A 25,476-nucleotide genomic window follows, 5' to 3' on the forward strand; every position below is an offset into this window, starting at 1 on the left:
AATGTAGGACACCAAATACACATATTGGAAAACGAAAAAAAATTGCATTACAGTGAAAAATAGAGTAAGAATAAGAGTAAGGATAGAATAATCTACAATAGAAATGAGAAAACCTCCTGGTTCCCGCATTTCTTTTCCAAGTTGTACAAAACTTTAGACTGATATGTAAAAGTACCATGTGCACATTAGATATTAGTTGGCTGCTAAGCAACTTGTTCCACATGCAAAGAGTTCTAAACAAAGGCATTTCCTTCCTCGTATATTTTCCAAATGATGCATTCTGAAACCTGCTGTGTTTACTTCCATGTTTCTTTGCTAGGGATCTTCTTCTTTACTGGCTTCAGTTTTGCGTTTTGTGGCATGTTACTGACCTAATCCAATCACTGCTCAATAGCATCTCAAGTGGACATAAATTCCGCAGGGCACCTTTAATATTAACACCTAATTTGACTGCAAAAACACAATTAAAATGAGTAATAAGAACAAGTCAAAATAATGCTAAATGAGATTACTAAGAAACATGGGTATCCTTTTTTGAAGCAGCTGGGTGAGTCATTATGCAATTACAGCAGGGCTGCAACTAATTACTGTCGTCATGGATTCGCCTTCAAATCCGTTTTCTATTCATCAATTATCTGTCTAGTCTATGTAAATCAAGAAATATGGATAAAGGGTTCATTACACAGGTCCTATGGTGTTATCTTTTATCTAGATCCTTTAGTATACAGTTATCCCGATAGCTCGAGATTCATTTTCTGTCTGTTGGTGACTCAGTTGGTCAGCTAATTGTTTAAGCTTCAGATGAGCTGCAACTAATGATTGTTTTCATTATCAGTTAGGATGTGCATTACTTTATAGATTAATCGATCGATCATTAACTTCATATAAAAATAATCAAAAGATGCCTGTCACAATATTGTATAAGACAAGGTGATGCCTACAAAATGTCTTGTTATTGAACCAATCAAAAGTTGCCTGGACCTGGAACTGACTTTCTGTGTCTAACTTCTGTTTCCTAGTTGCACAACTCCAAATACATTATTTACACTTAATAAATTATATCTGCCATGTGCTTGAGGTATTCTAGCAACAGACTGGCCAACAAGTGATTATCAGTAAAAATTAATCTCCATTCACCACAACTGCAGGACTGGTAGCTATAAAAAGTGGCCACATTTGCCTCACAGCCGCATCTCTGCCACACAAATGGTAAAGTCGGGAATAAATAGAAGGCTGGTTCTGGGCTACGGCCGGTAAGAACCGAACAACAAAACAGCGATTGTCCCGTCTGACAACAGAGCTGGCCTGAGGGAGAGCATAATGAAAGTATTGTGTTGGACTTTTGCGGGTGTGGGCAGACTGAGCCGGCTGGCATAATCTGGATTCTATATGGGGCAATTGCATCCCACGCACTTTTACCCTGCTAATATGAAGAGGGGATATCTAATATGCATTTAAACACTGCTGGGGAGGCTAAGGGTAGCTACACCTTGCTTTGCAAAGTTTGCCTGATATACAATAAATGTTTAGAATTTCTGTAAGGTCAAAATGAGGTGAATAAAATACAGCAGCCCAAGTACAGATGACTTAAAGTTGGCGAGATGGCGTTCTGTTTGCCAAGACTACTTTGCATTATCCAACATAAGACTGTAGCAGCCTACAGCTCAATATATAATACCATGGCATGTTGACGTTGTAGGGGATTGTGGCGTCAAAGTTCTGGGGAGGTGCACGTCAGCTTGCGGCGTAGGATCTAACTTAGGGTCCGTGATACGGTTAAATTGCCCTTTACGCATTCATGTATTTAACAGAGCATGTTGCTAATAAAATTAAATGTTCCTTTTTTTATTTCATATCAGTTCTGGTGCACGGGTGTTCTGCTAGAACAGTTTAAACCATCGTTTGTATACAAAAATTGATGGACCATCAGTGACATCACCCACAGGACTCCTGAAGGGCGGTATATTGCTATATTCACAACTTCGTAAGTGGAAATGACAAAGGTCAGAGTTCATGAGTTACGAAGTATTTGTGGACATTTTCCAAAATGGCGGATGGTACAATAATGTGTTGCAATTTAGTTATAGAACGTTTTCTTTGTGATTTTATAACATGTCTGTGGAAAATGTTGATGTTCTTGGCACCTCCATCAATTCATTTTGCATTTCCTACATTCAATTACCCTGTTGTTAGCTTGCTAGCCTCCGTGGCTTCTAGGCGCCAAGAGTTCCATAGCAGTGACACCACTTGAAAGCCAAGCCATTTCTTCACACAAGGACGTGTTAACTGTGTTCGGGAGCAAGAATCCATACAAACAGCATCCTACTCATGAATCAAAATTTTGAGCTCAGAGTTCACGAGTCATGTACACATCTTCCATTTGAAAGCACCACAACTACGTCATGCTCCAGGGTAAATCAAAAATGCTGTTGCTGTTTGGTTTTCACAAATCAGTAAATTAAAACACGTTGCACACAAAGTATTTTTTGGTGCTTAGTTAAGCCAAATAACAATGGTTATAAAAGGCTTTTTCACAGCTGGTGATCAAGTAGTGACTTCCTGTTAATACTTCTGCACCTGCAGCACAAGTAGAAAGGAGAACTGCTACTTAAAGTGGTAATTCGATAGGGTCATCATTATATTACTTGGAGTTGATCCCAGCCTGGAGTTCAGCCTCCATAGATGCTAAGTCAAATGTTTGCACTGCTACTACAAGAAATTCACAGCTGATCCATACATTGCAGGATTTAAATTTGGTCAAGATTTAAGCAAACAATGTAATATCTGAAATTAGCAGTTACTACAAACTTAACACAGGCTTTATATACAATATTATTTGTGAATAGCTAATGCCTCCCATTCCAGTTCATTAGCATTAATGCAGTTACCAATGGATCACATTTTTCAGCGTGGTAGAATAACTTGCAACTCTGACATTTTGTGGTGTTGCTGTGCAGTGTCACTGTTGCCCTGTGGAATCTCTTAAGATGGAGTCTGATGAGTTTAATAACGATGCCGCAGGCGGCGTCCGCAGCTTCTCCCCTTTAATCGGCCCTGTCCCCCTCAGCTTCCCATTGCTCTCCACATTCTCGTGTCCCCTTGGTGAATCACACAAAGAGATGCCCTCAGCGTGATATCCCCTTTGCTGTCAAACAGGAGAGAAGAGGAGCGCCCGCAAACCATATTCCTCCCTGCTGGGTTGCCCCCCCCCCCAATTCCCAAATTCCCAGCGCACAAACACACACACCTCCTCTTCCCCCCGTATGTCTGTGTCTCCACTTCTCTGCGCTCTCTCCTAATAGACGGAGTAAGCTGCAGGACGGAGATCAAAGCAACTGGTGGTTTACAGGAAGGCCGCGCTGCTTCGCGGCATCACCGACAGGCCCTGCAGACACAGACTCACACCAGGATGTCTCACCTGGCTGGCTACTGGACTGGCTTACTCACAGAAGTCTGGCTGGCTAATTGGATGACTAATTAGACATTAGTGCTAATTTACACCTAGCAAAATTACTCAGACCAGACATTAGATGCAGCTTATGTAACTCCAAGACTGCCTAACCAGGTCTTGTTTGAGTTTAATGTTAGCAAATCTTCAAATCATGATCTCTGAGTGATTTATGGTTTCCATAAGAAGACTTGCTACAGTGTTAAATGTGTCCATCTTTGTTTTTAAGAAAAATTTTTGCACAGCACCTTTAGAAAAATAGCGCTGTCCCTTTAAGAGGGACGGTAGTCTTGTTGTTGTTGATGTTGTGCATGGCTGCGGATGTGTGCAGCTATACTGAGGGCATGTTGCAATGAAAACTTAAAAAAAAAAAAAGATGACGAATGTTTGTCTTGCTGTTCATTCTGGAGGTGCAACAGATAAATCATCATCTAACATCTAAAACATTTTTTCGCCGGCACGCGATCTACCCGCACTACCTTCGCGATCCACCTGTCTGGAGCCTATCCCAGCCGTCAAGAGGCGGCGTACACCCTCGACAGTTCGCTTTCGACAGGCTGTAAGTCCACCAATGACCATGGAGGACATGCAACGCCACACAGAAAGCCCCCAGCCAGGGAGCAGCTTCGAACACAGAACCTTGTTAATGAGTGGCAACAGTGCTAACTCCATCTATATTCTTTAATATACTGTAGATCATAGCTTATATATATTTTTTTTATTCGTGTTGCTTTCTTGTATTGACTTGTATTGTATTTCACTTCTTTATTTTTGTCCCAAACAACACATTCTAGTTGCATTCTAGTTAACTGATTATTAATCATCATCTATTTCATTACTCTCATGATTCTTTTTAGGCATTTCTATGTATTCCCAGTTTGTCCCTTGCTGAATTTCTACCAGTTCCGTGTGTGTCATTCACTGGCCCACTCTGACCTTTGACATCCCTGGAGAGAAATATGCCCTCTGTAGTGCAATAATGGATCACATTATTATTATTGTTGCTAAATATACTGAGGAGGAAGGAGCCCAAAAAAAAACATCATTTACAGACTCCCTGACTCTTGCATAGTGGGAACTCTTGCAAACTGCTTTTCAAGTTGACGTCCACTTTCTTTAAAAATATTGATTCATGCAGCCATGTGTGTGATAAACCCCTGTTTGATGAGGGGGGTGGAGGCGGTTGTCTGTCTCCTTCACAGTCACTCACCCTTCTTCCTGGCCTGCCAGAGGGATCTGGGAGAGCTTGGAGAGATTCTTGGCGTACTCCTCTTCTATCTTTATCCTGAGAGGGAAGTAGAGTCTTCTATTACCACACAGCCTTTACACAACTCTGACTGTTTCCATGTGCGTTTCCGGCATTGTGCAATAGTTATGTACATGAATGAGCACAAAAAAAAGGGAACTGGTTTTGTTGATTTTATAATTATATGTGTATGGTTTTCATGGTAACCTGAGAATGGGGGGAAAAAAAGAAGAGGGGGGGTTGCAGATGACAACACAGATACCTTTCTCGTACGAACTCGGCCATCTCTTTCTGCATCTGTTTCCCCTTCAGCTGTTTCTGCAGCAAAACCTCAAATCCTGTGATGTAGCCATTGCCCTGGGTGTCCTTCTTATCAGCCTACGAGATAAACACAGCAAGCACACGAGAAATCCGCTGAACCAACAAACACTTAGTGGCAAACATGTGAAAATCACACCTCGACAAAGTGGCTCAGTGCAACAAGCAGCTGGCTGCATTCTCCCTCAAATCAGAGCAATAACACTGGCTGAGATAAATACTGTATTTGCCGTATTTACTTTAAAATCAACCTAACAGCTGTCATTTAAAATAAAAAATTAACTGGTTAGTTTGTGTTAACATGCATTGTAGGTGCCTTTTCACTAAAACATCCACGATAAGATGCAGGAAATCATATTGATCAAATTTTCCTCTTTACCTGTCATCATTTTCTGACCATTACATGCTCATTTAAAAAGCTGCACTACATTATTTTTCAGTGTTTCAAATGCAGAAATGTCTTCCTGGTATTGACAAATCCAAAGAGAGCGATAACTCAACTCTGCAGATTCTTCCCTCCCGACAAAGAGTGAGCTCTAAGAGTGAGTATTTCAGCTCATGGTTTGGGTTTCATGTTGCATAACTTTAAGTTTTCTCACGGCTCTCATCGACCTGATTCTTAGCAGCTGTTTGCTGAGCAACCGCTCTAAGGGACCCACTGTGAAGTACCTGCTCGGCAGAAATGTCTGTTTTGTGTGTGCATGTGTGTGTTTTAGCATCCTTTAGCCTTTTGCTTTAATTTGTCTGCTTTGGTTTGGTCTTTCATCAACATACTTTCAGCAGCGTCAGACACGCTTCTGTTTTGAGCTAAAAACCTTTGACAGACCCGCACACGAGGTGCAGCCGACAGGGTTAGCAACTAGCTAGCACACATACTTAGTGGAGAGTTTAGCAGCTAAAGAGTTTCCCCCAGGAATTAGTTGAAACCAAACCAGAGATAAAAGAGCGAATATTCAACAGAAACAGGGCTCTGATGTTGTCCTTGTTTGCTACAAACATCAACGAGAACAAGATTGCATTTAGCAGATCAATAGGCAGACCTTTTCTCTGGAGACGGTTGAGACCAAAAACGGAGCAAAAAATGAGAGCAAACATTGGACTCCACTGAAGATGAATACTTATGTTGCTCAGTGTCTGCTCTGTGCTTAAACACAACAGGTTTCATAAGTCAATAAATAAAACTCCTTGGCAAACTTAAGCCATGGTAAGCTTAACATGGTATATATGTATTATTACCGTGACTTCAAATTTTCCGATTTTAGATTTCAGATTCTGCTTGCTTTTCAACCGTGATCGCTGCCGTTATTTCTGAGTGCTTTCTAAATTCCCACCTACAGTTGGGACATCACAACACTTGAAAAGTGTGCATGTGTAAAAAAAAAAAGGTTGTGTTAAATTTTGTTAATGTGTTATTAACATGTAAATTCTGACAGTCCTAATACAGAGTTAATATAATTGCCCCACTGCCCCTGAAAGGCTAAATGAATTAATGAAAGCTTTAGGTGACAATGAACTAACATAGTGCTGTCAGAATGTTAATTTTTTTGTTGACGCATTTGGAAAAAACGTGCAAGCTGCTGTGTGTCAGTTTCATTTTGAGTCTTAACTGAACTAATTTTAATGCAAGGTGGCACTGCAACATGTAACAACCGTATTGTCTGCTGAAACTACAGAACATAAGGGGGAGGACATGGCAGCCGAGTATTGGCGCCAAACTATCTCGATTAATGGCCATGCCCTAGACGTCATTTGCAACCAGAGTCTGCACAGTCACAAGACGGGGGTAGAGACGAGGTGTTGAGACGCTGCCTCCTGCCTGAACCTTGTTACCAAGCTAGGAGCACAGCCAAGAAAAATGATCAAATGATCAATGTGAGTCCAGAGTTAAGATTGTGGCAACAGGGTGTGCTCATACGTGGACAGGGTGGAAGGCCGGGCATTGATATCACGTATACACTTTATAACTATGGCTAAACTGGGGAATTACTTCACCAGCTTCATATAATATGATGTTTAATGCAGACAATAGATGGATTCCCTCAATGCCTGTAAGTAGGCATGAAGATATAATGCTCCTACACACATCAGTCAATGTCCTAAGGCCAACACCAGGAGTTATTAGAGATGCTTGATTCATAAAAAATGACTTTTTGTTCCCACCAAACCTTACATTTCCTTACTCTGCTGTCTGCTTCCCCCACTCACTCACTTTCTACTGTGTTGTCACCTCTGTGTGTATAACTACAGTGTGTTAGCCCCACAAACTGCACCTGGTAGAGATTACACTGCAGGGGTGGGAGATGTCCAAACAGAGGAGCCGAAGCCAGCTGGCTCGCTGCGCTCACGTCGGTTTACATGTAATGTATTGTCCTGCCGCGCCATGTGTCGGCTCTCACTAAAGCCAGCGCTGATTCTCAGTGTGCAGTGCCGCCGCGATGAGATAAACATGGAATCACGTAGAAAGATGAAAAGGATCCGGTGTTGTTTTTGTTCGCATGGACTCGCAGGGATGTTCAGTTAGTGATTTAAAGGCGAGAGAGGCAGTGTCAACAGAGGCAGAGTTCACTGCTTTTCTTTTTTCAGTTGCAACTTATTTCTCATTTCAGAAATTTTTCTACTTCATCTTCCTGCTGTGTGAAGATATTCAGTTTTAAGTGATGGTCAAATTGTAATGTACCCCCTAGCAGACACAATGTGCCCTGGTTAGTTTGGTTTCATTTACAGTTTCCCCAAAGCTGAGCACCCTTTAAGCTTGTTTAACACTCTGCAAGAACTGAGAAATTTGTTCTCGCAGCCCTCGGTTGGGAGTTCTCGCAGCTTGTTCTCGACACATCATCTGGGCAGAACTTCTTGTGTGGTGTCCGACCACTATTCTGTGATTGGTCAGAAATTGGAAGTGTGTGTGGTTAATGCGGGAAAGCAGGAATGCTAGCAGCCACTCTGTGAGCTCCCAGATGCTGTGTGCAGTGTGACCGCTAATCCTGGGTAGAGATCAGCATACTGTGTGTGGGTTGCATGCCGAATTAACGGCGTGATCTGACGGACACGGTCGTCCCAACGACTGCACCTACACATCTAGTTCATATTACAAAGTCAAGAGAACATTGTAGTTCGTGAAGGAGAGTAACTATGTTTATGTTGATCTGAAAAATGACTGGCCGACGTCCTAAAATAAGAAAAGTGGCTCTTGCTGTCCATCTCCCGCATCTCACACTTGAGACGTATGCTGCAGTGGGAGGGCCCTATGAGGACTTCCCCAGAGTACGACACTTGAGTTTCTCGTGAAGTACAAATGTCCTGGCCAGAACGAACTTTGTTATTGAACAAATTTCTCGGTTCTTGCGGAGTATGTGACAAGCTTTACACCCCCAATCTGCAGCTTAATGGTGTGTTCACACTATGAGCCATGAAAGCTACAACCCGGTCAGATGTCGAGAAGCTGTTGGAGTGTTACTCAAACCCTGTGAGACGTCATCAGTGGGGAGGTTTGGAACAGACAATGACTGTATGTATGTAACACAGAAAGGGATGAAACAAAAGACGAAAAAAGTTGAAGCTCGCTCAACTCCTCCCTTCATGATGGTTTTAATGTACAGTTTTTGTCTGTGAGAGCCTGAAGTCGCAGTTTGCAGTGCCATTGAACTGTATTACTTTCTACAAAGAGGTATGTATTGGTACACTCAAATTTCAGCCTCCATATGGACCATAAAGTTGAATCAGCACCACTGCACCAATTTTAGCTAGGAGTACATAATAAACTGGCAACTGAGTGTGTAACAACTAGGTTGCGTTATGGGGCAGCAGACAACCAATTTACAGTCTTTTCAATGTGGAGGTACACTTACCCAGAAGTAGTCACAGTAGCTCCATTCGCTTGGTTTCAGCAGCTGTTGCTCAGACATGAAGGCGGGCGATGGGAACGTCACAGAGTTAATCTGCAGTAGCAAGAGAGAGAGAGAGAGAGAGTGAGAGAGCACCACAGGGAGGGCAGTTTAATGGGGCAGTTTATAGGATAATGACAGACAATTTTGCTTTGATGCCACCGTCCTGTACACCAGCGCCATTAGTGCTCCATGTGTTGACAGGCAGTTAACACGCGCACATGGGGACTTATTCGTCGGTATTCAAGGTAGTCTGTTGCTTTGGCAACATTCTCAGCATCTCTGTAGCTACGAGAACACGTCAAAGAAAAAAGAAGACATTTCCAGTCGTCCCAACATTGTTCATTCAGATTTCTCTAAGCATGCTGTCCTTGGGCACATTATCGTCTGAACAGAGCCTTTGTGGTTCTCTGTCTTTTTTGGGATTCATTGTTCAGCTTTCTAGGACAACTACGTCTACTCTACTTTTGGCTCAGAGCGATCCATTTAATTATCTTGGTACAGTTAATTGTACACAGCAGAGATGCTGAATATGTTGGCTGCGGCCCTCCCTGTCGCAACACAACGCATGGTGCTCTAGTAGTCTCTTTTACATGATAAGACAGATTGAAGACGACCACCTCTTTGACAAATCATCATTTCCAAGTTTGGCAAAGCAAAAACTGAGAGTTTTCGATTAAAATGCAAAACTTGTTTTGATATAAAACTTGTTTTGCGTTTTCTTCAGCTGACAATTCAAGTTTGCATGACAAGGAAAAGAAGAAAGAACAACAGAGGACAGATCTCAAAGAGAAATAAAGAGGCATGTCTTCACTATAAAGAGACACAGGCAGACACCAGGTTTAACTCCAGGGCGAAACAAGGGAGCTTTATCTCCTGTCACATTTGTTCCAATTAACCTCGGGACGTAAAGCGCCTGCAGTGAGATTGCATGCTTTCTATTTAAAAAAAACGTCCCTACCAGCCTCGTCTAATGCCAAAGCCTCGCCTTTTAGAGCAAATCAACAAATATGGTTCGGCTGATGACTTTTCCAGAGCAAATATTCAGATTGAAATGGCAGGAAGAAGAAGAAGAAGAAGAAGGGCCTCTAATTCAAACTTATCTTGGCTTATGAAGCTTATAATTTGTTTGAGGGAACAACTTCCCATTTAATAGCTGCAGAGGTCTAGAGGTTGACAGCTAGCAGGGCTTAAAGCTGACCCTTGCTTCCTCTGGTGAAGATGAGGGCAAGGAGACTTCCAACAGTCTCCAATGAAAGGCTTAGTTTGTTTGCATTCACACACACACACTCACGGTTTCCAGCACTTTCTTTCCTGACCTTTACTGATCTCAACAGCTGACCCCAAACAATGAATGCACAGTCCTGGTTTAACATTCACTGCTCAATAGAGGCCTGTCATGAATTTGATTTAATTTAATTTTAAACCATAAATAAATGAAATCTGCTTACGAAATCGTTTTATTAACTTATCCAGCTGCAGCAACTTATGGTGCCATAAAATGTCTTTTCAGTGTTAGGCCTAATAGGCTAATGATTGCCTTGGATTGGTACTTAATTATTTAAAAAGGAAAGAAAAGTAAAATGAACCATGTCATTTGCCATTCTGTCATCCATGTAAGGGGAAATGTATATTCTAAATAATGTTAATGTTCTGCGTAAATGGACACTCTCTCCCATAGAAGATCCTGAAGCTCCAGGTATTTAATAAATTCAAAGGAAAGAAGAATGCACACAGTTGTAATCAACAAACTAAACTTCAGCCCAGATTACATTAACTTGTTAGAGACTCTGTCTTCATCACAGGAAAGTTGTATTTTATTGATTTCAAACACAACCTATCGAAGTTTCTTTTACCAGCTAACCAGCGGTTAGCTAAAAGCAACAGGAAATCTGCTAGCGGCCATGTAAGCTAGCATAAATATCAATGACAGCCTAGAAATGAGAATCCTGCTTTTGTCTGTCTCTGTTTGACATTAGAGTCCCATTTTTCAAGAATGAATAAAAATGTAAAGAGTTAAACCTGCCTGATATGGCTAATAAGATCTGCTAAAGTTGTCCTATCAGTTAGCAACATTGTCTGTGGCTGGTTGGGAATGGAAATCACAGTTTTGTTGAAGTGCTTCATTCACTTCAAAGTCACTTTATCCAAAGTCTTTTCACTTAAACATACTGTATGTCACCACAGATTTTATACTGAAGTCCCTTTTACAAGATTTAAGTTTTAAATAGAATAAGCCTTGTCACCAGCTAACAAACATTAGCTGAATACATGATAATACCTTATGGCATCTGTCATCATACCAGCAGAAAAAAAATCATCTGTCTCCGTCTCATCTCTGTCTGACATGGACGTCACTGTTTCAAAAGTGAAACTTTAAAGTGTTAAGTATGCCACCGTTAATACTGTAAAGTACACATGTCTAATGCAAGAATGGAAGAGGGACATATTAAAGGGTGAACTGACCCCTTCAACTCTATCAGATAGTGCCAGTTTGCAGTTACACTTGTATTAAGTGTTGCTGTCCTCCCCTCTCTTTCTCTCATGTTTGTTTTATAACCATCTGTTTATCAGTGCCATCGCTCTGGTTGCTATGGAAGCCGAGATATGGCACCACAACAAACAACACAAGCCTGAGTGTTAAATGTACAGAAGAAAAACAAAAAATGTGAGAATAAAAGTCAGAGAATATTCTATAAACCTACAGCAGCGGCACCTCTGCCATCTACCAAACGGAAGGCCAAACAAGATGCAACAACAGAGGAGAAATCATCTGGATGCTGAATAGGATGATGTCACCACGTATCTGTGTACTAGCAACTACAAAACAAGCACCAAACACTTCTCACTGGAGTGAAGGAGTAGGAAACACTGAGAAAACAACAGGATGTGAAGAGGACATAAAACACATTTATATTTCCTGCACAGTTTACTATGTGTGTAATGCATAAATATATTTTATGGCAACAACTGATGCAGAAAACATGTAACTGAAAAAAATAAACCCACTAGGGACATCTGCACTTCTGGAAAGTGTATTTTTTAAATGATACCCTCCGCAAACTTGGAGAGGGTATGGAGCTAGCATCCAATCTGGTCCTTGGAGGCCGCTGTAGAGATCCGGTGTCAGTTCATTGTTACTTCGGAGTTCCCATTAGTTGCCCCACTCACCGTGACCGTGGTCTCCTTGTTCTGTTTCTTGGTGGGCGACGTTGATCCTGGGCTCTGCGGAGAGAAAAAGGACGCTCCATCAAAACCTCCATCCTCCGTGTCTGACATGACTGCTCAACATACGCACACTGTCACTCACACACGCGCACACAAACAGTTGTATTCCCGGCGAGCAGTGTCAGCGACTGTCTGGTGCTCTCACTGCTGCTGCTGCTGCTGCTGCTGCTGCTGCTGGGGTGTGCTGTATGTGCGAGTGTTGCTGAGCAGAGCAGGGAGGATAGTTCTGCAGAGCAAAGCAAAGCAGAGTTTGCCTTCCCTCTCTTTGTGTGTGACTATGAATGCATTGTGTGCCATGTCTAAAACTTAAGCTCAACCTGGAAAGCAGCAGTGTGTGAGCGTATAATGAGGCAAATCTAACTGGCAAATCTAAAGAAGCATAAACATAAAGCCAGATGAAAAGTATAGGGAGTTCAATGCCTCCTCTGGCAATAAATAAATAAATAAATAAATAAATAAATAAAAGATATAAAAATAGAAAAGAGAACAGGACCTTGAATCATCAGTTTCTTTATCATATGTGCGTTTACAGTTTTTGAATAACTGGGTGTGTGCGTTGCAGAAAAGCAGAGAAGTGAATAAGTGGTGGGTGGATTCTGTGTAACTGCACCCTGACTGCCTGGTTAATTATGATCAAGGGAGCAGATACTGTAGGAGGGATTAATCTGCTCCGACTGCCACCAGCCTCTCCATTAATAATGGGGGGGGTTTGATCATGCAAAATGTGGAAAGACTACATCATATGTCATTGTTCTGGCTGTAATTTCTCTTAATGACTGTCTAACGATGCAATAAGGGGCGAGTGGGCATGCCCACGGTTTTCTCTTAATTGTGTTTATTATATCCCCCTGGTATAAGAGAGCCCTTAAAGCTGCATTAATCAATATTTTTATATTTACAAAGCATCAAATTACTTTATGTAAAATGAAAGAGGACACTTTTAGTGAAAAAAAAAATACTAAGAATTATCACCCTAAACGACAACGACCGTTTAATGTCTTTAGGCCCAATGTTTTGGTTTTAAACCTGATTGTTTTGATTGACTCTCACAGCTCTCATAGCTACGACAGTTTCTTTAATGTTTTCACAGAAAAAAAAGTCTACTACTTGTTTAGCATCAAAATTCAGCTAGCACAGCTAGCAGCAAGGTAATAAAAAAGTGGAGTGTTTAGCAGCTAAATATTTTTTCTTGGTTGGCCCAACAAAACAGAAGTAAAAGGAGTGAGTATCCTGGTTAGATTAGGAAGGCCATGCTAATTTTGCTCCATGTCTAAACATATACGTAATTGTTAGCCAACGTGTTAACCATATGAATGTTACGAGGCCGGATCAAACATACGGAACTATTTTACTTGTCGTTTCCATAAAATCTAATTGATGCAGTTTTACAGCTAGAACAGCTGCTCACACTTTGAGCCTTCACATTAAAAGTTGATCATCCAAATGATAATTGAAATAGTGTCAGGACTCAATTAAAGCCTCTGCACAGCCACGTTTTAACCTCACAGATGTTGCCATTTAATTTGACTGGCATCTCCCATGTAGTTGTGTTAGTTTTATTGTACCTTTCAGGTTACTTGTAATAAATAAAAAGCTCATTAGGGTGAAACGGTTGGTGGCAGTGAAGACACAACAGTGACATAAGACGTTTTAAGGCTTGGGGGAAACACCTCAACCAGGATGCACAGCGGGGAGTTGGTACACTTAAGATGCTTCATTTAATTTTAATTAAGGAAGAATGGTCAAAATTGCTCCCTGCTGTGTGTAAGGCTCTAGAGATAGTGGCTTTCACATTCCCTATGATGCAACCAAAAGTAGTCTTCCTGTTGGACAAATGGTCATCTGCCAATACATGCTTTCTGTTTAAATAAAAAAAAGTAAAGGAAGGACTACAAAGACTACAAAATCAGACAGGTTTACCTGGGTCTCTGCGCTGCTCTTTCTAACCAGACTGTTTTGCGAATGCTCCACATGATGCAAGGGACTGCCACCTGAGTGAAATCCATTCACTGGAGAAACAAATGAGAGAGACGGGAACAGATAAAGACAGGTAGCAGGAAAGACATTTCGCTAATTTGTCTGGAGATTCATCAAGCGTGAATTGATTTCTCTTCATGAGTTGAACCAAGCCGAGGCTGAACTGCGTTCTTGTTGCTTGATAATGTATTTAACGGGCCGAGAACGCATATTCAGCTGGCTCAATTGCACCGTGACATGGTATTGACTTTTGAATATTGTCTATAGCCCTGCCTGGTTATCTTTGTGTATCCTGTTTAGGTTTTGAAGGTTTCTCTGACTGGTTTCTCCCTGTGTTTCTCCCTCAGTCTCACCTGTGCCTCATTAGTCTCAGTGTGTATATATAGTCCTGCCTTTCCCATTGACGAGTCATCTGTTTGTTTCTCTATGTTTCCAAGCTGTATTTCCTCCCCTCAAGTATTTTGTCTCCAGTGTTCCTCGTATTTGGACATTTGTACCAAGATTTTGCTAATTTTAAGTGACAGTAAATTCCAGGAGGACTGACCTAACACTGTACATTTTCTGCTTGCAGATATTAGCTGTTGGTTAAGAATGAAACTTTTAATGGCCATGATTTGTAAATGTGCAGTTTGCACTGTTTTTGTTTTTCCTACATTTAAAAAGATGTTGTATGCGTGTTTCAGAGTTGGTAATGTTCATCTGGACAGTAAAATCAGCTGGAAAATGTCTAATGATACAAACCTAACTGACTTTATCTAGTCATTTGTCTAATGCTAATGTTATTAGGTTAATGTTATGAAATTTGCAGTATATCATTAGTCTGGAAGTTAGCCCAAACTACCCCTTGCCGACAATACATTTGTGGAGGTAAGTTGCTCTGGAGTCTCTCCATTGGGAACTGATAATGCTCCAGCTAAGATCTATCAGGCCGGGCTCTGTGCAGTAATGGAGAGAAAAGCAACACATCATCTGAGCGCAGTGGAGTTGAATATGTATACAATATAGTGGGTCTGATTGGCTGTAGGCCAATAGCGGGCAGGTATTTTTTTTCTTCTATATAGGTTGAAGCACACGCCATAATGAAATGTTGTGTAAGCCAGCCAACGGCGTGTTACCTCAAGCTAGTACATTACAGCACAGCATTTCGATCACATGACATGTCAGATATGTTGATCGTTTGTTACCTTTTTAGCTCTTCAGTCGAAACTATCATCCCAAGCTAACGTAAGTTTCATTAGCTTTTTCAGTTTGCAACACAACCTGTTTATAATTCTATTTTCAAAACAACACAGTGGTTAACAGGCATACCAGTGGCAGCTACACTGGTTGGAGAGGTCTAGTAATTTCATTCAGTAAATTTCCCAGTTGCTGGCATTCACTGGAAAATAAAGTACTTGTTTATAACTGAAATGAAACAAAAGAATGAAGGGAGCTCACAGCGCTCTGCCACTTCTTTGAGTGTGAAACATCTAACAAACCGTACTGGTCCTTTCTGTTTCCCTGCCTTTAGGAGCGGGGCCAAAAGGGAGACAGAGGAGGCCTCAGTTCTGCGGTTGAGGCTATAGATAAAGTTAGTCACAGGAAGTGTCTGTGTGGGGTGTGCATGAGCAAGTGCTTTGTGCCACTGAGGAATTTCAACAGAATTTTCAGCCCTAGGGCGCTAAAACTTCAGGACGTTGAAGCGAAAGAGACGGGGATGGAGAGATGTACAGACGCGAGTACCTGCCGGCAAGGAGTTCTTGTGTCGGAAGGAGTTCTTGGGGGTCCCTGGTGTGCTGGACGGCCTCTCCCATGTTGTCTCTGATTCGAGAAAAAAAACACAATGACATTAGGAAAGCAGTTCCAGATGCCACATTCTTTTTTGTCATTCTGTTGACAGCGTTGGAACTATTTGTGGGCAACAATAAGAAGAAGTGATTCCATCCACAGATGCAAACTTGCAGTTGCAGTCAGCAGTTAAGCTACAAAAAAAAAAAGAAAACACTTAAATGACACTTTATTCATTTTGCAATGTTAATGTTTTTGTTATGCAACTAACGTCACCCTGGAATGGGTTTCTAAGACCCTTTATGACAATCAGGAACAGAGTATTTCAGTTTTCTTTCTGGAAGTTACAACATGTGCAGTTTCTTGAATCTCAACCAGGCTTGTTGCCATTTTAAGTTTGTTTCTGGATACTGTTCTTACCAGGTAACTAAAAAGCTAGCTAGATTTGATTTTATTCACCTTTTGGTCGGCTGTTTCCAACCGGAAACTCACTGTGACTCACATGGTAGCTAAAATTAGAAATAATGGACTAGAACATGCTTCTTGGCCAGCATGTTCTAGTCCCCTCACACGTTCTGCATGTGTGCACTAAGAAACTTGATGGCACCACAAGAAGAGGAGCTGCTTTGTTGTTTAGCTGCATAACATGCCAAGGATAAGAAGAGACCACAGTGTAGGCAAGCGGTTCACAATAATATCCGACACACGCATAGTCAATGTAGTAGCTGTGCGGGGGGGGGGGGGGGGGGGGGGGGGGTCATGTGCTCTCCTTTCGAGAGGGATCATCTCAGATATGGGTGGATGACAACATTTATGACACTTACGTGCAAGGTAATTAAAAACTGGCCATAACAATAATAGTAGGTGACTCATATACTCATATTCATAGCACTACTCCACGAGCAAGGCTAAAAGTAGACCTGAAAAAGATCTGTGAAATGATATATTAAACACAGATCAGGCATAACATCATGACCACCTTTCTAATTTAGTGTAGGTCTCCCTTGTGCCTCCAAAACAGTTGTAACTCATCAGAGAATGGGCATGGTCCTTCTGAGGGTGTCCTGTGGTGTCTGGCAACAGAATGTTGTTAGTGGGGGCCTTTGGGTCTTATGGGTTGTTCCTAAACCATTTCTTTGTGTGTGTCTGTGTCAGGCTGCATCCTGCTGGGGAAGGCTGCTGCCATCAAGGAGTGTCATTACTATGGGGTGGGGGTGCCTGGTCTGGTCTAGGTGGGTGCTACATGTCTAAGTAACATCCACATGAATGCCAGGTCCAAAAGTTTCCCAGAAGAACATTGTATTGTCACAAGATGGTTTTAATGTTGTGGCTGATCCAAGTCCCACTGATTTTCTTGAGAAACTTCATTAGGTCCTTTTTATCTCTAGGAACCTCATCTAGGAACCTAGACTCTTTGCAGGGATCCTGTATTCAAAACAACTTGAGATTTCCTGATCTTCAACTTGAAAGCGTACAACAACACGACTCTGGACTCTGCAGATGTGAACATTGCAGGGGTGTTGTCACATGTTCACGTTTCTAAAATATGTAATCTTGATGGGACTCCAAGATATAAAATTATTATTTGGCAAAATTCACGTAAAATATTCCTGTATATGTGTGGCAGCATCTTATATCCATTGTTTATCCTCTTTTGTTTCATTGATGTTTCCACTTCCTCTGCTGATGTTGCAAATATTCACATGCTGAGTGAAATAAGAATTTCCTGAAATAAGCTGTGATGATTGTTTAGAATTCAGAAATGTGAGTTGAAATTAAATTTCGAGGACCATTTACTCTCATTAATAGTTTAGGACATATTAGCGTCACTGAACGCCTCTGCCAATGACAATCAGCCATGGCAGTGTTAGATTTGTATGTCCAGTCCCTTCTGGTTCTGGGCAAGCTCTTTTTCACCTAGGAAAAAAATCATCTGTTGTCTCTGAAGAGGTTCTTAACCAGATAAAAAGAGAACTGTATTCTTAAATGCTGCAGAGATTTATTTTGTGACATTACTGAAGTTTAACTGAGCTCTCAATCTTGATCTGTCCCCATTTCACTCCTGCTGGAAAAGTTGCTGGAAAACGAGGACACAAAAACCTTAATATAGCAGAGTTCGCTTTCATTTTTACTTTTCTATGGCCAGGCTCAATTAGTCTTCGCAGCGAGCGCAGAAAGATGCATGTAAAGGGCTCTTATTTCATTTGGGTCTTTTTGGCTCTGCTCTGCTCTATTTGGCGGCGCTTAGCAGAGGAGACGACTGAGCCAAGCCCATCAGCTCAAATGACACGCATGGAGGGGATAACTGGCAGCAGGCTCACGGAGAGAGGCTGTGCCTTCATGTTTGATGCACAGCATCGGGGCAGAGCCTGTACTCACTGGTCCTAAATGTATCAATTCCTCTCCGTTAGCTTGTCATAAACAAATCAATACAGTGAAGAAAAAAATAGGACATTAATGCAGAAAAATACAGTATAATCTCCTTAGCCGGAGGGAAATTGCTTGTTATTGTGAAACCGAGCTTCACTATATGGATAGCAGTCAAAACACATTACGAAAAAAAAGGATTTCTATTACATCTAATATGTCGATGCAACCCAGATTGCCAGGTGTAAGCTAAAGTGAAGTCCGAATATTGTATTATTTGCAATAACATGGACATATTTGAAGTGAGGGGAAACAGTTTTTTTTCTACTGATTACAGAGTTTGAGGTGTGAAATCCCACATATTTACTTTAATGTTCGACTCCAGATTGGAACAGGTTGAGTTTCTAGGCAACTGGCTCTGGAAATGCAGATGGCCGATCATTTCCATGGAGCACTTTTTCACACGAGTGAGAGATCAGTCGTGGCACTTGCCAGATTTATTCCTCCAGATACAGTGATACATATGCAGCAGCAGGAGAGGGAGCAATTCTCATCAGCCGCCTTGTCACAGAGGAGCTGAAGTCTAAAAAGTCGTCAATCACCCTAAATTACTCTGACAGCCTTGATTGTGGAATATGAACCAAAGTCGGCTCAGTTTACTCACTTCTGCATTCGTGGAATGGCTCATCCGCCCTTTTCAGGCTTCGCACGGGCCTTAATGATGCAAATTCATGACATCAATGACGGTATGAAGCATCTAATGAGTCAAGCTGCGCTTTTATGAAACATGAAAGCATTCTTTTCCCCTCAAATTCGTCAAAGTTCACCACGTTTCCATTTTGCATACATCGCTGGTTCAGAGTCACCAGAGTGTGGCTGACAGCGGAAGAAGGCGGTTGCTCTGTAACAGATGTGTACGAGCAAAAGTATGAATGAAAATAGTCAACAGCGCGTCTAAAAAGCAAAAATAAACACGCATCAGCTTGTTGTCCGTGGCGCCAACCGTGCCGGGAGTGATGCGAGACATCCCTGATTCTGAACGAGGGTGGGGTGGGGGGGTGGAGAAATGGCCTAGTTAGCTTTGACACTGCTATATTTTATTCATAACCATATGACACAGGTCCCTGGTGCATTAGCTACCTCCTGTCTCTGGTTTTTATCAATCAAAGCGGCCCATTGAGGCTGTGTAGTATCTCCAGATAGTAGGTGGAAAAACAGACAACGCACTCTAGTTTCTCTTCAACCTGTTATATCCTAATTTTTGATCCCCTACTTGTTACTTTAACAACAATAATCCTTGAAAAAACGGTTTTCTGCTTGCTTCTGCTCATCTCTTCTCCCTTCTCTTTTGCCCCACCTCCCTCTCTTTTCTGTCTCTCCACCCGACTGGCCGGGTCTGTGTACAAAATGTCATTAAACCACATTAAATGCCATGTTGAATATTGTCAAGAAGGTTTGTAGTTCATGTAAACTTACAGCCCCATCAACCTTGATTTGATTGGACAGTACACAGATCAGGCAACATTATGACCACTGACAGGATAAGTCAACAACATTGACCATCTTGTGACAATTCAATGTTCTGCTGGGAAACTTTTTGGACCTGGCATACATGTGGATGTAGCACCCACCAAGACCAGACCAGGCACCCCCACCCCATAGCAATGACACTCCTTGATGGCAGCAGCCATCCCCAGCAGGATGCAGCCTGACACAGACACACACACAAAAACAGTTTAGGAACAACTAAAAAAAACATGAAGAACAGCACAAATTTACTAGATCCCAAACTGATCAAGTATCTGTGGGATTCCTCCTACTTTTCAGGAGCTGATCAGATCCTTTGATTGGTTAATTGGAAGATTGCATGGATATGTTTGGGATCAAACCGTACTTCTGGCTGTATATGAGATGGTGTGCATCATTAAGTATGCAAGAAGCATTTATACTTATATTTTTACTGTAGATATGGGACAAGTGATTGTTAATTGATTTAGAATGAGTAGCTTGACTTGCTCCCTGAGATGGAAACATGTGACTTGGTCCTCATCTGTGCCGCATGGGTTTTATTGTAATTTACATCTGGTTAAGCCTTGTTGTTTATTCCTTCGTGTAAAGAATTTGACTTTAAAATAAATAACTACAAGTTCACAAATCACTTGATACAAAGCAACCGTAAATGTCTCATTTACACTCAGGCTATTTATTTGTTCTTTTATAAAAATAACATTGACTTGATAGGATACGTAATTCTTCATCATGTGCCCGTTTGGGCCTGACACAGTTTAAAATTGTTCAAAGACTGCATCTGTCAAGTTCAAGGCTATCGAAAATATACCCTGACACTGAGGACATCTGTGTTAGGTGTAAAGGTACACCCTGCCACTTGACTCATATGTTTGCATCATGCCCCAAACTTAAGCATTACTGGAATTCCATCTTTAAAACCCTATCAGAAATTTTAGGAATCACTCTGGAACCATCCCCGCTTGTAGCCATATTTGGTGTTTCACCCACCCCACTTGTCCTCAGCAAGACCCAGGCTAATGTTGTGGCATTTGCCACCCTACTGGCTAGGCGTAGAATCCTACTTAATTGGAAATCACCACAGCCCCCTCTTGTATCTGTCTGGTTGAAAGATGTCATGTTTTTTTTTTAAATTAGAGAAAATCAAATTCACTCTACGTGGGGACACAAGTCGATTTTTTAAGCACTGGCGTCCTTTCATACAATATTTCACAGACTTGCAAACACTACCATGATTTGATTTCTATCCTCCTCCTACATGCTTAGTATTTAGGACATATCTATATCTCAATTATAAGGTAGTTGTGATCTCTTCCATACTTTCATTTTAGGGCCTCTGACCCCCATGCCATAGCATTAGCACAAGCACACCATAATGCAACCAACCACCAATGATCTGTCCACCTGTTTTATTTATTTTTATTATTATTATTTTATTTATTTTGGTTTAGTTTTTTGTGTGTGTTTTAGGCTCATCTTTACTGTGCCTATGATTTATGTATCTGTGATGTATTTGTATGCCTGTAGTGTCACGGGAGGGGGGGGGGGGGGCTTGGTATTCTGCTCCTTGATTTTCAAAGGAATGTTTCTAATGTACAATTTTTGTATTCATGCTTTGAAAATGAATAAAAAAAACTGTGACAAAAAAAAATAAATAAATAAAAAGACTAAGCAGATTTATCAGGATTTACTCAGGGTGTATAACGACCTGCAATCCGTGTAAAAACTATTACATTTCCTAAATCCACTGTCATTGTTAATATTCAGATAATACCGCTAACACTGACTGTGTCTCAGGACAAATGTCTTCAAAATAAACTCTACTCGTCTGTGTCCCACACAGCTCTGGGGATGTGTAGATTTTTAAACCAAAGACACTAAGAGGAGTGTTTTATATGGACTGTGTACAGGAACTGTGAGCGTTACACAATGATCAGAGCTTATACTGGTTTATATTAGCACTCTGATGGACTTTTTATTTGTATTTTCAATGTGGTTTCTGTTTTTCCCTCAGTGTGGTGGTTAAAGGCTACAACTTGAAAATAAAGCCATCATAAGGTCACAAAAAAAAACAAAAAACAAAAAAAACATTGACGTCAGTGTCGGGCAGGCTGAGTAACCAGCTGCATTGTTGATTTAGATTACTTATAGTGATACTTATGTTATGTTGTTTTATCCTTTTTTCCAGATATCACAGATATCACCAAGCGTGAATCTGTACAGCCTTAAAGTAAACTTCAAAGTGTCTTCACGTGACTTCAGAGAAAACTTCGAACCGATGCACCATAGTGATTTCATTAAAATTAGATACTAATTTAACCATTTCCTGTTGGTCTGTGGTAAATCTATAGTGTGTGCTGGGGCCTTGGAGTATTAGGTTTAATGTGTTTACACAGCAGCCCACTGGTGCGGCTGGGACCAGTGGAAAGCCTTAGGAGACGGTGGGTGCAAACCGCAGCATGCTGCGCCGCTGCACCCAGCAACACACTAAGGAAAACCTAGATGAAAAAAGAAAAATCCCTGACACATGGGCACGCAGTCCTCACCCACGCACACCGCTCTGTTACTATGGCGATGGAAAAAACACAAATGCATAGACACACACACAAACAGGACAATGCGTAATCCAGCTGAACTTTAGCGTAACAAAAGGGAAGTCCAGAGAAAATAGCAGAGATGCTATAAATACCTATTGTTTCGAGTGAAATGTTATCAGATGGGTTTATTTGGAAACAGCTGCCGTGGTGGGGAATTTAAAAGAACCACAGGGCTTGTGGTAAGTTTGTGTGTGTATGCGTGTGTGTGTGTGTCTGTGTGTGTGTAAGGACTAAGCATTCCCTGGGCATTTATTTAGTCATCATGCAGCAGAGACACAGAAAATAAGTCCTGCAGAGTTTTCTGTGCCCTAAAAGGCCAATTTCGCAACACCATAGCAACAATACTGCCGTCTCTGTGAGCTAGGATGCAGATGCTGCTGATGTGTGCAAAAAAAAAAAAGAAATCATAATTTTCTCTCTTAAAAATTGTCCTAACATGCCACTCTTGACTCTGCTCTGTCACAAGACAGATCTCTTGCATTCCACTGGAATAACGTGGAGTCAAAGAGTCATCTCATGATTAAAAAATCTAATAATGACTGATTTAAAAGAGCCCAAGAGTTGTTTTTGTTTGCAGCTTTTTGCCAGCATCGCTTACCCACTTCTTCATCTTAAAAGAAAAGGAGAGGAGAAAGAGGTGGAGCGCCTCCTCCGGTCTCGTGCCTGGGTGGAGCCCTCAGCTAATTTTAGATGTCCTCTCATGGCCACAACTTGACCGCTGTGACCACGATCAGAGATGTACATGATGTGAACAGCTCTGACGTGAAGCTGGTTACAGTCTTAAGTGACTGCTAGGCCACAATCTCAGTCATGTTAAACATACAGGTGCACGGAGAGACTGCGCTGAAAGAAGCAATGAACAGATTGAGTGCTTAAGGGACTGTAGTGTAGTCCGTTTTGGTTTCATCCACTTTGGACTCAATATGAAGAAGAGCAAACCTTCCATGTAAGTTCTGAAGCTCAATGTGGTGGCCAAAGCCATCACCATCCTGCTAGTGCCTGTCTGCATCTGTAAACATGTTTATTTCTGCTGCAACGCTGGGGATTTCAACATGGAGGTCTGTGAGTTTTCTCTACTGCAGCTTTTGGCTGTGTTGACATACTTTTTCCACCCTGAAGGCTGCTGCACGGTCTGGTTCCGTTTGTGTCCACACTGACTAAGAACTAAGATCTTGTTCATCCCTTGCATTTACATCCAACCTGGGCAATCTGATCCCAAGTAGCCAGCTCTCAGTGTCTGTGTTCACACCTGGCAATAAAATGTGTCTCCACATTCGTCCTCTCATAGCTCTTCAGATCCAATCTCAGTTTTGTGCTCTACATGCAAATAAACATCGACATAACTGGGGGCGTAGAACATTTTGACAATGACTGTCTCTAGTGGATCTCTACTGCTGTTTCAGAACCATGAACCGCTCTGTTTTTTTTTGTGTGTGTCATATCTTGGGCATACACATTATTATTTATTGATTTCCATCCTATCTGTAGACCACCTCCAAATGTGGTCAGAGATTTGGATCACTGAAATGCATCCTCAGTGCATGCTGGGTGTGTTCACACCTGTACTTTACTTTGGTCACCTGTGATCAGATTCCCCAAGACAGATGTAAATGTGTCTGAGCGAGCTGTAAGCTTGAAGTCACATGGACTGACAGGTAAATGGCTCACCACGTGAAAGTCAAACTTTGGAAACTGACAAGCCACGTTGGGGACTCCGCGTTAAAAACCAGAGCTGAGTTTTGTTCAGCCTTCATTCAGTGTCAGCTGTCTGTCTCCGAGGGGGCTCAAAGGGGAGCCTCAACAGGCGGTTCAGCAGTGGGAAGAGATGGATTGTTTTTATGTATTGTTTCATTGATTTGACAGATTTTTGCACTGTGTGGTCGGCACCCTGTAGGAGGGAAATGTTTAATGTGATTACACAGCTGTCAGTGGAGATTGTGTCACAAAAAATAATGTCACACGCACACTGTGTAAATATAATCCATACAGTATGGATACACTGGAAAGAAATCCACAAGTTTAAAGGTCACCTGAAGTAACTCAAGCAAAAGATGATAGCATAAAACTTTAGAAGACCTGATGTGTGCTACAATCCACAACACATTTTAAGTCTTTAAGTACTCAAAGTGCTTTACAGTCACAATGACACATCTACCCCTCTCACATCAACACAGCACACACATTCACAAACCACTACCAAGTACCGGAAGTAAAGTCAGTCTAAAACCGGACGCCATGCTCTACACAGAAGTATACTTTAGATTGAAACCATGACAACGCTGTAGTAGTAGTGTATATACAGCTATTGTAAGAGCAATATGCTACATACTTTAATGAAATCCCTTTGCTTACATAATGACCCACAAATCCCAGATGGATTCGTCATTTCTGTCGGTAATAGCTGATATTCATCTAGTGATATAGGCCGTATAAAAAAAGATGAAGTGCAGCCAGAATGAGTCGCAGCTTAGGCCACATCATGTTAGCACCTGGAACCTGAGCTAAACTATTAAATCTAAATGCACCTCAAAAACTGTTTTTCACACAAGGCCGTCTGACTGGTGAGGATCTGAGAAGCCTCGACTTTCTAACCTGTGTTGCATCATCGAATCGAAGGCATGCGAGAGTTGCCAAGACATGATATTAATACCATCAGTCAGGTTTTACAATGAGTTCACTCGGGGACAGTAAAAGCAAGCTAGGCTGCCGTGTCCGCGGAACAGAGGAGGGTATAAAACTGTCTCCATGTCAGCGTGTGCGTGAATGTGTGTTCGGGGAGACACTGAGCGGTGATTGTGTTGAGAGAAACAAGGCACCATCAGCAGCATCAGTCCTTCAGCGGCCCGACACAGGCTGTCTCTCTCTGGTACCATCATCATCCCGGACACTGAGGGAACATTTAGCTCGAGTGTAGCCAGATGAAATCACTCAGGTATCATTAATAAAATAAAGCGGAGGTCAACGGGCTAAAAATATTGTTTTACTGCTAACCGTAGTGCGTATTTGCAGATTGAGTAAAACTGCAAAATTTATGTTTTCAAGGACAGGGGTCACCAACACTTGCGTTAATGTAGAGTGGAACATGGCATTATTTAATATAAAATGTTTTAATAATTTAAT

At 41.6% G+C, this 25,476-nt stretch overlaps 1 protein-coding gene across 1 annotated transcript in view; it reads right to left on the bottom strand.

Moving 5' to 3' along the window:
• Nucleotides 1–25,476, bottom strand: part of gas7b (growth arrest-specific 7b) — a 67,535-nt gene that overhangs the window by 17,147 nt on the left and 24,912 nt on the right. The window contains exons 3-8 of the mRNA XM_084568158.1: nucleotides 15,821–15,898; nucleotides 14,042–14,130; nucleotides 12,065–12,118; nucleotides 8,858–8,947; nucleotides 4,957–5,072; nucleotides 4,659–4,733 (exon numbers count right to left, since the gene is read on the bottom strand). Of these exons, the coding sequence (XP_084424284.1) occupies nucleotides 4,659–4,733; nucleotides 4,957–5,072; nucleotides 8,858–8,947; nucleotides 12,065–12,118; nucleotides 14,042–14,130; nucleotides 15,821–15,898 (502 nt within the window). The remainder of the gene's footprint in view (nucleotides 1–4,658; nucleotides 4,734–4,956; nucleotides 5,073–8,857; nucleotides 8,948–12,064; nucleotides 12,119–14,041; nucleotides 14,131–15,820; nucleotides 15,899–25,476) is intronic.

This window comes from Chelon labrosus, assembly GCF_963514085.1.
Source record: "Chelon labrosus genome assembly, chromosome: 19".
In the NCBI taxonomy this organism is placed as follows: Eukaryota; Metazoa; Chordata; class Actinopteri; order Mugiliformes; family Mugilidae; genus Chelon; species Chelon labrosus.